We start from the raw sequence: 12,649 nt of genomic DNA on the forward strand, positions 1-12,649 counted from the left end.
TGAATGCAAATAATCCTGCTCTGGAATAATGAGGGGAGGCTGAAAACGCAGACTTTGTCCTCTAGCTCCTTTCTGCCTTCCACAGCCCACCCTGTGCCCCAGTGAGTCTCAGTGTCCCCCATGTACACATAGAGCATGGCCTTGCAGAGTCTTTGATGTGGAGTCACAAGAACCACATGCTTGCCTCTCCAGGGCACACATTCCAGAAATGGCCAACACTGACTGAGTCACTGATCTCTTAGCAGAGAGTGGAGAATGTGGAGCAGATGGCCACTCTTACCCCTAGCTGGATCTGAGGGGATGCCAAAGGACAGTGAGGGGATATGAGAGTGATGAAAGGATGCTGAGGGACATTTAGGTGATGCCAGAGGGTATTGAGACTACACCAGAGAACACTGAGGAGGTCCCAGAGGGCGGATAGGTGATGCCAGGGTTTGAGAGGATTTCAGAGGGCAGTTGGGGCACTGAGGGGATTCCATAATGATAGGACACCAGAGGGTCTTCTGAGGACACTAGAGGACAGTGAGGTGGCATGGTGATGAGGTGACATCAAAGGATGATGAGATGGCAGGGTAATGTCGGGACTTCAGAGGATATTGAGAAGTTGCCAGAGGGTATTGAGGGGACACCAATTTATTGGACAGCAGAGCTGGGGGATGGGGCAGGATGTACCCAGCTTCTGGTCAGCAGCTACATTGTCAGTTCCTGTGGAAAAATGTGGAAGGAGAGGGTCATGATGTAGAGCCAAATCAGGACCTCACCCGAGGCCTCCAAGGACAGCTGGGAGGTGGGGGTGGGGCCAATGCTTACTCACCATGATGGCATTGACTATGTCACTGTGGTTGTCCCTTAGGGCCCGCACAGCTTTGGCCCTGGACACATTGGCCTGGGCCATCACCAGCTCAATGTCACGTAGCTCTAAGCCTGCCTCGTCCACCTGGTGGGGTGAAGTAGGGAGATGATAAGCCGCTTGAGGCCTCTGGGCCAGGGCTCTCCTGACACAGGCCTTAGGCAGAAGCCCTCCACACGGAGTCTTGGAGCGCCTTAGCCTCACCTCCTCCTCGTCCTCCTCCTCTTCCTCTTCCTCACACTCTGGCCTCACCCGGGGTCCAGGTGCCGACTCAGGGACCAGGGCTGAGGACTCCGAGGGCACCTTGAACTTCTCTGCTGCAGCTTTGTGCACTTGCTGGGATAGGTCCTCAATCTGTAGCATGGGACAGCTGTGTCAGTAGGGCCTGCACACTCCCTGTCCATCTGTCTCATCCCTGTTTCCCTGGTCATCACCACTGCCACAGCCACAGCTAGGACAAACCTTGGCCTCGCCAAAGACCACATAGGTGTCTGAGGCGGGGCTCTTGAAGACATCAGGCTTGGCGATGACAAAGAGGATGTTCTTGGACTTCTGGATAGTGATCCTGGTGACTCCCTGAATCTGCCGCAAGCCCAGTTTCGACATTGCCTGAGGCAGAGGGTAGAGATGGTTCAGACCTGCTGTAGGCCCAACCAGAAAAGGCAGGTAGCACAGTGCCTGGTAGGCAAACACCTCACCCCAACTTCCCCATGACCCTGAGTGACCAGTCCTTCCCTGTGTGTACTAGCCTTTGGAGGAGGCTGACCTTCATCCATATGACCACCATGCCATTCCAGCCCAAACTGTTTAGGGGAAGTGCATGGGTTATTAGATTTGACCCACAGGTCTTCCCTATGGATACTATTTCATTAGTTATGGGGTATGACCCATCTTGGTAAAGATGTCCCCCTGTGCAGATGGTGCTAGTACTGGGGTCAGAAGGGGAGCTCCCAGCCTACTTTTCGAGCCTTCTTTTCACTGCGACTCTGCTTGGCTTTGGCGATGGTCTCCTCACTGCTGCCTGTTGGGGCCTGTGGAAAGGTGAGGGCTGAGCACCTGTGGGTGGGAGTATAGGGCCCACCTAAGGGCCAACCTCTCCCCCAGACTGGGCACCTGGGATGGGCACTGCACCATCTGAGGCGCTGAGATGTCCTGCTCGTCCAACTCCGCTGACGACTCCCCGTGACTATCCGAGTGCTGGCCTGAGCCCAGGGCCCGAGGTGAGTCTGGGGAAGGGAAGAGAGGTGTGAGAATGACTCCCCTAGATGGGCCCCTGGCTCTACTTCATCATGAATTGGAGCTGGGGGTCTTGACATATCATCACACCACTGCAGAGGTCCTCTAGCCTAGGACGGCAGTGCTTACCCTGGAGAGGACTAGCTGCCCAAGCCTGGGGCCCCCACCACCCCTACATTCCCCCTCACCTTCTTCCAGGCTGTCCTCGTCCTCTTGCTGTTCTAGGGCTGGGAGGCCTTGAGGGCTCGATGGGCTCTGGGTCCCAGAGGGAGGAGGCACTTGGCTGGGTGGTGAGATCTGAGAGGCCGGGTCTTTGGCCAGGTCTTTGGCATCCGTGGGGGCCGCCTTGGGGATGAGGAGTGGGTGGTGGCGGGAGAGGCTGATCTGCTGCCCTGTCCCCAGAGGCTGGATGTTTCCTGAGGCAGCAGCAGCAGCAGTGGCCCCCTGGGCTACTGCCCGAGACACGTGAAGTCCCCGAGAGGCTGGTGGCTCCTCACCCTCCACAGAGTCTTCCTGCGGGTTCTGGCACAAGCGAGAGTTAGGGGGTCCCAGGGCCAGTGGGGCTTCCCCAGCAAGAACACCAGGATCAGAGGGGTCAGGGTCTGAGAGCCTGTTTTGAGGTGTACTAGGCCGGCCCCTGGCAGGGTTTTCTGGGAGTTGTAGTGGGGAGGATTTGAGCATACCAGGTGCTCTCTGGGGCTGCTTTCCATTGCCCAGGCCTAGCGAAGGCTCCAACCCCTGGGAAGGTGATACAGAAGGGGTAAGCTCTTTAGGGAAGTCCCTGTCCAGCCTGGATGCAGCCTTTGCTGGGGACTTTGGGCCTGAACTTAGCCTGGCCTCTTTGGCCACAGCTAAGGGAAGTCTGGGTTCCAGGGTGGCCTTGCTGCTCAGACCCCTTCCTTTCTTGGCTGGGCTCAGGATCTGTGCCTGTGTGACCTCAGGGCAGGCAGTAGGACATGCTTTGGGAGCCTCTCTCACACCTTGGAGCACTGATGCAGGCCCACCTTCCTGTGCTGGTGGCTTGGGGCCTACACCCCTCTTGTTCTTAGCCCCCAGGGCCTCCTTTGCAGGCGAATGGGTCTTGGCCCCATCACCCACATACACACAGGCTTCAAGACATATTTCCCCCTCAGGTGCTGAAAGGTCCACAGCTACTTCTTTTCCAGTGCCAGAGGCAGGTTCAGGGGGACCAGGGGCCTCCATGCCTAAGGTGGGACCTGCCTCTTCCCTTGGGGCCCAAGGAGTTCCAGTCTTTGCAGTTGGTTCTGGGCCATCCTTTTGGGTCTGGTTCAAGGCTGAAGGCTCTGGGTCTCCATCAGAGCCTGCATCATGCTCCCCAGGCTCTGGCCTTAGTTCTAAGGCCAGACCTAATTCCTGCTGGGTCACAGAAGCCATGAGCTTATTCCCTGGGGCCCCATGGGTGTCTCCAGCCATGGGCTCCGAGGCTAAGGTGAGTCCTGCATCTTGCAAGGGTGGAAGTGCTCTCTCAGGGGAGCTCTGTGGTATGGTGACACTCTCTTCAGCCTGTTGGGGCTCTGGTTTGGCCCCAGCCATAAGCTCCAGACCTGAGGTGGGATCTGCATCTTGCCCAGGTGGAAGTGCTGTCTCAGGGGAGTCCTGGGGTATGGTGACATTCTCTTCAGCCTGCTGAGGCCCTGGTGTGGCTGCAGCCTCAAGCTCTAGGCTTGAGGTGGGATCTGCATCTTGCAGGGGTGGAAATTTTGTCTCAGGGGAGTCCTGGAGTATGGTGACACTCTCTTCAGCCTGCTGGGGCCCTGGTGTGGCTGTAGCCACAGGCTCTAGGCCTGAGGTGGGACCTGCATCTTGCAGGGGTGGAAGTTCTGTCTCAGAAGAGTCCTGGGATATGCTAACATTCTCTTCAGCCTGCTGAAGCCCTGGTGTGGCTTCAGCCAGAGGTTCTAAGCCTGAGGTGGGATCTGCATCTTGCAGGGGTGGAAGTTCTGTCTCAGGGGAGTCCTGGAATATGGTGACACTCTCTTCAGCCTGCTGGGGCCCTGGTGTGGCTGTAGCCACAGGCTCTAGGCCTGAGATGGGACCTGCATCTTGCAGGGGTGGAAGTTCTGTCTCAGGGGAGTCCTGGAGTTTGGTGAGACACTCTTCAGCCTGCTGGGGCCCTGGTGTGGCTGTAGCCACAGGCTCTAGGCCTGAGGTGGGATCTGCATCTTGCAGGGGTGGAAGTTCTGTCTCAGGGGAGTTCTGGAGTATGGTGACACTCTCTTCAGCCTGCTGGGGCCCTGGTGTGGCTGTAGCCACAGGCTCTAGGCCTGAGGTGGGATCTGCATCTTGCAGGGGTGGAAGTTCTGTCTCAGGGGAGTTCTGGAGTATGGTGACACTCTCTTCAGCCTGCTGGGGCCCTGGTGTGGCTGTAGCCACAGGCTCTAGGCCTGAGGTGGGACCTGCATCTTGCAGGGGTGGAAGTTCTGTCTCAGGGGAGTCCTGGAGTATGGTGACACTCTCTTCAGCCTGCTGGGGCCCTGGTGTGGCTGTAGCCACAGGCTCTAGGCCTGAGGTGGGACCTGCATCTTGCAGGGGTGGAAGTTCTGTCTCAGGGGAGTCCTGGAGTATGGTGACACTCTCTTCAGCCTGCTGGGGCCCTGGTGTGGCTTCAGCCAGAGGTTCTAAGCCTGAGGTGGGATCTGCATCTTGCAGGGGTGGAAGTTCTGTCTCAGGGGAGTCCTGGAGTATGGTGACATACTCTTCAGCCTGCTGAAGCCCTGGTGTGGCTTCAGCCAGAGGTTCTAGGCCCAAGGCGGGATCTGTATCTTGCAGGGGTGAAAATGCTGTCTCAGGGGAGTCCTGGGGTATGGTGACACCCTCTTCAACCTGCTGGGGCTCTGTTATGGCCCCAGCCACAGACTCCAGTCCTGAGGTGGGACCTGCATGTTGCAGGGGTGGAAGTTCTGTCTCAGGGGAGTCCTGGAGTATGGTGACACACTCTTCAGCCTGCTGAAGCCCTGGTGTGGCTTCAGCCAGAGGTTCTAGGCCCAAGATGGGATCTGTATCTTGCAGGGGTGGAAATGCTGTCGCAGGGGAGTCCTGGGGTACAGTGACACTCTCTTCAGCCTGCTGGGGCCCTGGTGTGGTTGCAGCCACAGGCTCTAGACCCGAGGTGGGACCTGCATCTTGCAGGGATGGAAGTTCTGTCTCAGGGGAGTCCTGGGGTATCATGACACACTCTTCAGTCTGCTGGGGCTCTGTTATGGCCCCAGCCACAGATTCCAGGCCTGAGGTGGCATCTGCATCTTGCCCAGGTGGAAGTTCTGTCTCAGTGTAGTCCTGGGGTATGGTGACACACTCTTCAGCCTGTTGGGGCTCTATTATGGCCCCAGACACAGATTCTAGGCCTAAGGTGGATTCCGCATGTTGCAGGGGTGGAAGTTCTGTTTCAGGGGAGTCCTGGGGTATAGTGATACTTTCTTCAGCCTGCTGAGGCTCTGGTGTGGCTGCCACTATAGGCTCTAGGCCCAAGGTAGGATCTGCATCTTGCAGTGGTGGAAGTTCTGTCTCAGTGGGATCCTGGGGTATGGTGACCCTCCCTTCAGCCTGCTGGGGCTCTGTTATGGCCCCAGCCACGGTCTCTAAGCCCCATGTGGAATCTGCATCTTTCAGGGGTGGAAGCGTTTGGGGTATGGTGACAATCTCTTCAGGCTGCTGGGGCTCTGGTGTGGCCCCAGCCATAGGCTCTAGGCCTGAGGTGGGATCTGCTTCCTGAAGGGGTGAAAGTGCTGCCTCAGGAGAGTCCTCGAGTAGAATGACACCCCCTTCAGCCTGCTGGAGCCCCTGTGTGGCTGCAACTACAGTCTCCAGGCCTGAGGGGAGAACTCGGTCCTCTTCCTTTGAGTTCTCAGGAGGCTCTGTGTACAAGGTGGGACTTGCTGCTTCTTGAAGAACTGGTTGTGGTTCTACAATGATGGGCTCCTGACCTAAGGTAGCACTTATCACCTCCTTGGAAAGCTGAGGCAGTGCCCTGGTGGCAGGTGCTTGTCCAGTGGTAGAGTCAGCTTCTTCTTCACCAACCTGAGGGGGCACCCTGGAAGCTGCCTCCATCTGAAGGCCTAGGGCTGCCTGCAGAGCATGAGGGGTCACAGTAGTTTCAGACTCTTGGCTTAAAGCAAGGCCTTCTTCCATTTCTGAAGTTGATTCCTGGCTGTGGGCGAGATGAGCCTCTCCCTCTGAGACCTGAGGGTTGGTTACTGTTCTGATGGCCTCTGGGCTCCAGAAAGCAGTCTCCCTTCTATGCTCCTTCTCTGTCTTCTGGGCACTGTCCTGCAGCAGGGCACTGGGCTGGGCATGGGGTTCCCCACTATACAGCCTGTCATCATCTGCCCCTGCATAGGAGGCTGAGTCCGAGTCAGAGGAGGCCGCAGAGGTGTCATCCCGGAAGGCAAAGGCCTCATCCATGCCCTCAATGATGGACAGGTCAGATAGTGACTGCAGGAAGGAGGCAGATGTGCTATCCTCCTCACCCTCTCCGGCCAGGTCCCCATCTGGAGCAGGAACATTAGCTGCCACCTCCTCCTCTTCTGGGGGCAGTGGTGTCACCTCCACTGCCTCCACCTGGAAGATGAGGCTGCCCTGGAAGGGCAGGAGGGCTGCAGGGATCATTGGGTCATTGGCTAGGAAGTCCAGGTCGAAGAAGTGGCCCTCCTGGTCCCAGGAAGAGCTACTGTCTGCTGAAAGACTAGACTCAGAAGATAGGGATTCGGGAGGCACAGTGGGATGGGGCTCTTGTTCATCTGCTACAGACCCCTGTGGGGAGAGGCCCCAGTCTGAGGGGAAATCCAGCCCTTCAGCTGGGGCCAGCAGGCTGAGGGAACAGGATGGTGATGAGGTCCAGCTGTCCCCATCTGCCGTGATGTATGAGCCTGAGGGCGAGGCAGGTGGGGAGTCCAGCAGCTCATCCAGCAGCTCATCCTCTGGGTCCCAGGTGTCCCTATGGGGCCCATGGCTGGGAAGCAGGATGTAGGTTGTCTTGGTGGGAGTGGAGGGAGGGGTGAAGTAGGAATCAGGGTCTGGGGGAGGGGAAGGCACAGGAGGATCACCCTGAGAATACAGCTCGGGAGGTGGGTACAGGTTGGTGAGCCCACCCTCCTGATCCCTGAGCACTGGTAGGCCTGCCCTGGGTGACTGGGGTGCCTGGCATGTCTCCTCGCCCATCACAATCCGGGGCTCCAGAGTGGCAGGGAGAGGGCCCTTAGTGAGCAGAGCCTCAGGGGGCTGACCCTCATCAGGCAAAGCCTGTGGGAGGGGGCCCTCAGAGAGGAGTGTTGGGTTTGGGCTGCCTTCCGCTGGGTCTGCCCAGGCTGAAGGGGCCCCACCAGGCACTGCATCCCAGCTGGCTCCCTCAGGCTGGGGCCGGGCACCTGGCTTGCTGGGCAGGAATGTGAGGGTCAGGGAGCTGGGCTCTGGGATCAGGGCATGGGGCTCCTGCCGGTCCTCTCTCAGGATGGTGGCAGCAGCTGCATCACAGGAGAGCTCTGTGGAGACAGAGAAGAACGTGAAGCACCCAGACACATCTCCAGACCAAGTGAGGTGAAGAGCTGAGCATGGGATGGGAAACAGATGTCCATTGAAAGAGGCCCAGTGGAGAGCTGGTTGGGGAAGACAGGAGGGAGAAGAGAATGGTGGTGTGGGTTGCATTTAAGGGAAAATTTCCAGGGGTTTTGACAGAGAACAGAACTGTTGACAGTAGCTTTGCAGAATGGGGGCTTGCAGGCAGTGTTGCTGTGTGTATTATAAACTCAGGATTTTCTTGGGGACACTTTAGCAAAGATGCAACTAGCATTTCCATCTTTTTTTTTTTGAGACTAGATTGCTGATTCCTTTCTAGTTAATCAGTATGATTTAGCTGGGCTTAGCTGGAGTGGATAGCAATCAGAATCTGCTGGACAGTGCCTTCCCATGGCAGGAGCGTGGGCCCTCCCACACTGCACAGCTCTGGAACATTATAGGTCTCACATATGCCTACTGTAAAATACGGGCTTTGCCTCTTTGGCCCATCTCTCTCCTATATTGCTGCCAACACTTGAGGTCAACCTGTCCCCTCAGGGCCCTGTGCCTGGGCTGCTCCCTGTGGCATATGGGAGGAGGGAAACCAGGGGCTCTGAATGCAGTCAAGTTTCTGAAGAATGGAGACAGGTGTTTCCCACAGAAACTGAATTGGAGCATCCATCTAGAAAGGCAGTAGTGGGAAATAATGGTGATCATGCAACTCAGTGGGAGCAGGACAGCTACAGGAGGGCTAGTGGAGCCCCTGGTCCAGTGCTCCCCAGAGTAGCAGCCATTCCATGATGAGTGCCAAATTCTCCCTTGGGACTGGGAGCTAGGTCCTGCCCTGTAGCCCTTCTCTGGGTCCTAAGGAGCCCCCATGAGGAGGCTACAGGTGCTCAGAAAACCTCCATGGGCTGACACACCTCCAGCTGAAAAGTCCCTTCACACATACACCATGAAGTAACATGGATCAGAAAGCACTTAGGGCACTCAGCAAAGTGAAAGAACACCCCTGGCAAGCCTTACCACAACACTCTGCTGGTTTGCTACCTCCTGGTCTCTTGCTGACTGGCATTTTATCATCACTGAGGTCACTCTGTATATGCACTTCTGAATCTTGCGGTTTTCACCAGATATTATCTCATAAGCATTTTTCCCATGTGTGCCAAGTGCTCATAAGCCTCATTTTTTAATGGCCTTGTAACATTCCCTTTTTCACCTCCACCAAAGCCAAAGATGCTTCTATTTGAAGCATCTGCTGAAGGCCCTCCTAGTCCCCCACCCCAGTCCAGGCCAAGTCCTGCTCAAGAGGGGGAGGGGCTGCTCATAGGGGCTGGGCTCCAAGGCTGATGCTTGCCGAGGGATGACTGCTCTACCATGCTCACTGGTGACAGGACAACACTGCCTGCACCTCGGCTTTCTCTCCTACAAAGTGGAGATCAAATAGGATTAGTGGTGAAGTCTAAGAAGGTGCAGCTTCGTTGCCAGGCTGCCGGATTTGCCCTCAGCAGCCTCAGGGCATTGAGAGCTCATCAACTGAGGGCTGAGCTGCTGGATAAGCCAGGGGGTCCTGAGAGACAGGGAGCTCCTTCAGGTCCCTTGTGGCACACCTGATATCCAACAGTGGGAGTGGGTGTGGCTGGTGGGCAAAATTGGGTGCTCTAAAACTGCACTGCACTGACCCCTGATATGCCTCCAGGATAGGAGAAGGGCTGAATTGGCCAAGGTTAGAATGGAAGGAAAAGAAAAGGCCAAAGTTTTTTTGTGACTCATTCAAGGTCACCAAACAAGCCAGAACAGAGCCAGCACATGATCCTGTTTCTGTGGAGTCTCATCCTGGACTGCCTGTTTCCCAAGAGCAGAGGTGATAACTGTGTCACCTCATAGCCATGCCATTGACCCTACACTGTCGACAGCCCAGGTGACTTCTTGTTCACAGCAAGGTGCCCTTGGCCTGCCCAAGCCACACATGGCCAACCTCCCAGCAGAAACCATCCAGGCTCTGACTGCCCAGGCCAAGTGGACCGACCTATAGTCTAAACCAACATTTGTTGACCCAGCCTTTCCAGGGATCCGGTGGTCGGCACAATGGGGCGTTGCTGGTGAGGCCACCTCCCCAGGGCCTCCCACCTTCCAGACCCAGATCTGCTGTTTCTCCCCCAAGTTGCTCTCCCTCTGGCCTTCCTGCCAGAAGTTCTGCTCCTCTCTCCTGTGCCTGGCCAGTCCCCAGCCCTTGGAAGCCCAGGCTGCAGTTGAGGACTGTCTGGGTGGGCGCCGGATCAGCGTGCAGGGACCCCATAGGCCTCCCGCTTCCGAACCCGAACCCGTAGCCTTCAGACCTGGAGGCTGATAGCTCTGCACGGACAATGGGACGCCAGCGGGGCGCGGCTGCCAGAACAGGCGGGAGGAGCCCAGCGGACCAGGAGCTCAGGGAGCCCAAAGACCCCAGGGTCAGAGGCCAAGGGCGCAGGTCCCCACGTCGCTTCTGGCTCGCAGGAGCACTCCCTGAGTCCCATCCCGCTCTTGCCCTAAGTCCTGAGTGGGGGTCAGGATTCGAGTGTAGGGAAGGGCAGAGCTTGGAAATGACTAGGACTGGCCAGCGAGCGAGGCAGAGGGATGAAGGAGGGAATAGGCCGGATAGAGAATTGGGCCGGAGAGGAGAGGGGCCGCGGTCTCACCTGTGCGGGGCCCAGGCCCACTAGCCTCAGGCAGCGGTAACTCGGCGCGGGCAGCTTCCCCGGGCATGGCCTTGACGTGCGCCCGCCTGTCCCTCTGTCCCTCGGTCCGTCTGTCCGTACAGCCGCCCGGCATAGCCTGAGCGGCCACCGCCCCTCAGCTGGCGGGGAGGGGGAGCGGAGTGTGGATGACGTAAGCGCAGCCCCGCCCGCCCAGCGGCCTGAGTGAGCGTGCGCGGGCGAGCCAGGCACTGCGGAGCGCAATGTCGCGGGTGGGGGGTGCTCCCTCCCTACCCAACCGGTTGAGGTCTTCCTCCTGTGGTGTACGAATCCGAGCAGGCCTGGGGCGCCTGCGCCCCGCCCAGCCTTTCCCGCAGCATCCCCCTCCCTTTACCAAGGAGGGATTCTAAGACATTCGGGGTCTGGACACCTCCCAGGTGGCATCACCCCTTAGCTGGGAATAGGCGGAGGCGTCTCTAGAACCAAGGTTTCAGGGACCGGGGAGGAGCCTCAGGGAGATACTGTCAGAGACAGCCCACCCTTCTCTGACTAGGCGAAGGGCACAGGAGGCCCGGAGTGGGGAGGGAACCCCGCCCAGCTTGATGCCTGCATCCAAAAGATGAGTTGGAGCCGCAGCTTTGGACTGATTGGTTGGTCCTTGCAGTCGTCGGTCTCCATGGCAACCGCCTCCAGTCTCTGTGGCAACCAGAGATGGAGCTTAAGAGAGCACAGCGGGGAAGGTGGATCCAGACGAGCTCCTGGGCCAAGCTGGGTCTCTGGGTTTCCTGGCAGCGTGATGATCTGCTCCCACCCCTTCACCCCTCAGTTCTCTAGGCATGGGGAGGAAAAGAAAAGAAAAGCTCCTCCTTCCATTCCTGGCAGCTGCCCCTGCCACACCTCCAAGGATGAAGCCCGCCCCGCCCCTTGGTTTTTCTGAAATGCGCGATTGCTTCCACTCAGGCTGCTGCACCGCCTAGATTCACCACCCCACTTCCCCGCACGGTGCCAGGCACTGAGAGACCGATAAATGACACATTGTCATTTCTGAACTGGGGTAGAAAAAAATCAAGAGCAGCCATTGTGGCAAGCAGGGAGGGAGCCTCCAACTTCCTCATTCTTCTGATTCTATCACAAAGCTCAGGAAGTCAGGTCTATCCCCGACTCCTCAGAACCTGCCCCAAGGCCCAGCGCTGCACATCTACCCTGCATTCCTCTTAGTTGCTGTCAGTCCATCCATTTTTCCCGCTGGTGTGCAACTTTCTTCCGCCTTTCCTTTACATCTTTTACGTAAGGATCTTCATTTCCATCTCCTCCTCCTGTGAATGCTCTCCTGTTTTCTTAGCTGAATTCTAAGCTTGCTGCCCTGACACATGCCTATCATGAAAATATCATGGATTCTTAGAAATCAAATTCCCTATAAATGCCCTGGAAAACTATAAATCCAGGGCATAAAAGAGAAAGCCAAAGTAGAATCCTTAAAGATGAAATGAAGGGGAGCTGGTGAGGGATCAGGTGAACAGCATAGCTAGTAGAGCGTCTTCCCAGTAGGCGACCTAGGCCTGGCATTTCCTTACCTCAATCTACCAACAGGAGAACCAGGTAGATTTCTTCATTCCCATACAGAAGTGAAGGCCTGCTGACACCACCAGCTGAGCATGGCAAGGAGGCATGTTGGAAAACATGCTGCTTTCCTCCCCAACTCTACTCAGAGGCTCCTGGCGCAGGGAGAGGGGGTAGGGAACTAGTAAGGGAGATCCCACAACAAAAAGAAACTATCACTAGGTGTGCTGGACATTCCCAGTGATACAAGAGACTGAGGCCAGATGATCACAAGTTCAAGGCCAGCCTCAGAAATTTAGCCAGACCCTGCCTCAAAATAAAAACAATACAAAGGGCCAGGGATGTAGCTCAGTGGTAGAGTATCCTTAGTAATGCAAAGACCAAAAACCCAACCTAAACAAACAAAATGGAGCATATACTTGTACCAGTGAACTCAAACTTGAAATCAACTAAGAGAAAGACAACAGGAAGATCCCTAAACACTTGAGAATTCAATAACACACTTCTTTTTTTATTTTTGTTAAGAGAGAGAGAGAGAATTTTAATATTTATTTTTTAGTTTTCGGCAGACACAACATCTTTGTTTGTATGTGGTGCTGAGGATCGAACCGGGCCACACGCATGTCAGGCGAGCACGCTACCGCTTGAGCCACATCCCCAGCCCTAACCTTTGTTTTAAATATCTGTTTTTATGTGGTGCTGAGGATGGAACCCAGGGCCTCGCACATGCTAGGTGAGTGCTCTACCGCTGAGCCACAATCCTAGCCCACTCAATAACACACTTCTAAATAATTCATGGGCCAGAGGAATTATCCAA

General features: G+C 56.4%; 1 protein-coding gene across 1 annotated transcript; it reads right to left on the reverse strand.

Moving 5' to 3' along the window:
- Positions 1 to 619: 619 nt before the first annotated feature.
- Positions 620 to 10,342, reverse strand: Nacad (NAC alpha domain containing). The gene is made up of 10 exons (XM_077796799.1): positions 10,276 to 10,342; positions 5,930 to 7,584; positions 4,081 to 5,251; positions 2,275 to 3,510; positions 1,964 to 2,076; positions 1,810 to 1,881; positions 1,313 to 1,459; positions 1,055 to 1,204; positions 815 to 937; positions 620 to 705 (listed from the first exon to the last, which is right to left on the reverse strand). The coding sequence occupies exons 1-10, from the start codon at positions 10,340 to 10,342 to the stop codon at positions 691 to 693; spliced, it is 4,749 nt and encodes a 1,582-aa protein (XP_077652925.1). The 3' UTR covers positions 620 to 690.
- Positions 10,343 to 12,649: the final 2,307 nt, after the last annotated feature.

Source organism: Urocitellus parryii, chromosome 3 (assembly GCF_045843805.1).
Source record: "Urocitellus parryii isolate mUroPar1 chromosome 3, mUroPar1.hap1, whole genome shotgun sequence".
Lineage (NCBI taxonomy): Eukaryota > Metazoa > Chordata > Mammalia > Rodentia > Sciuridae > Urocitellus > Urocitellus parryii.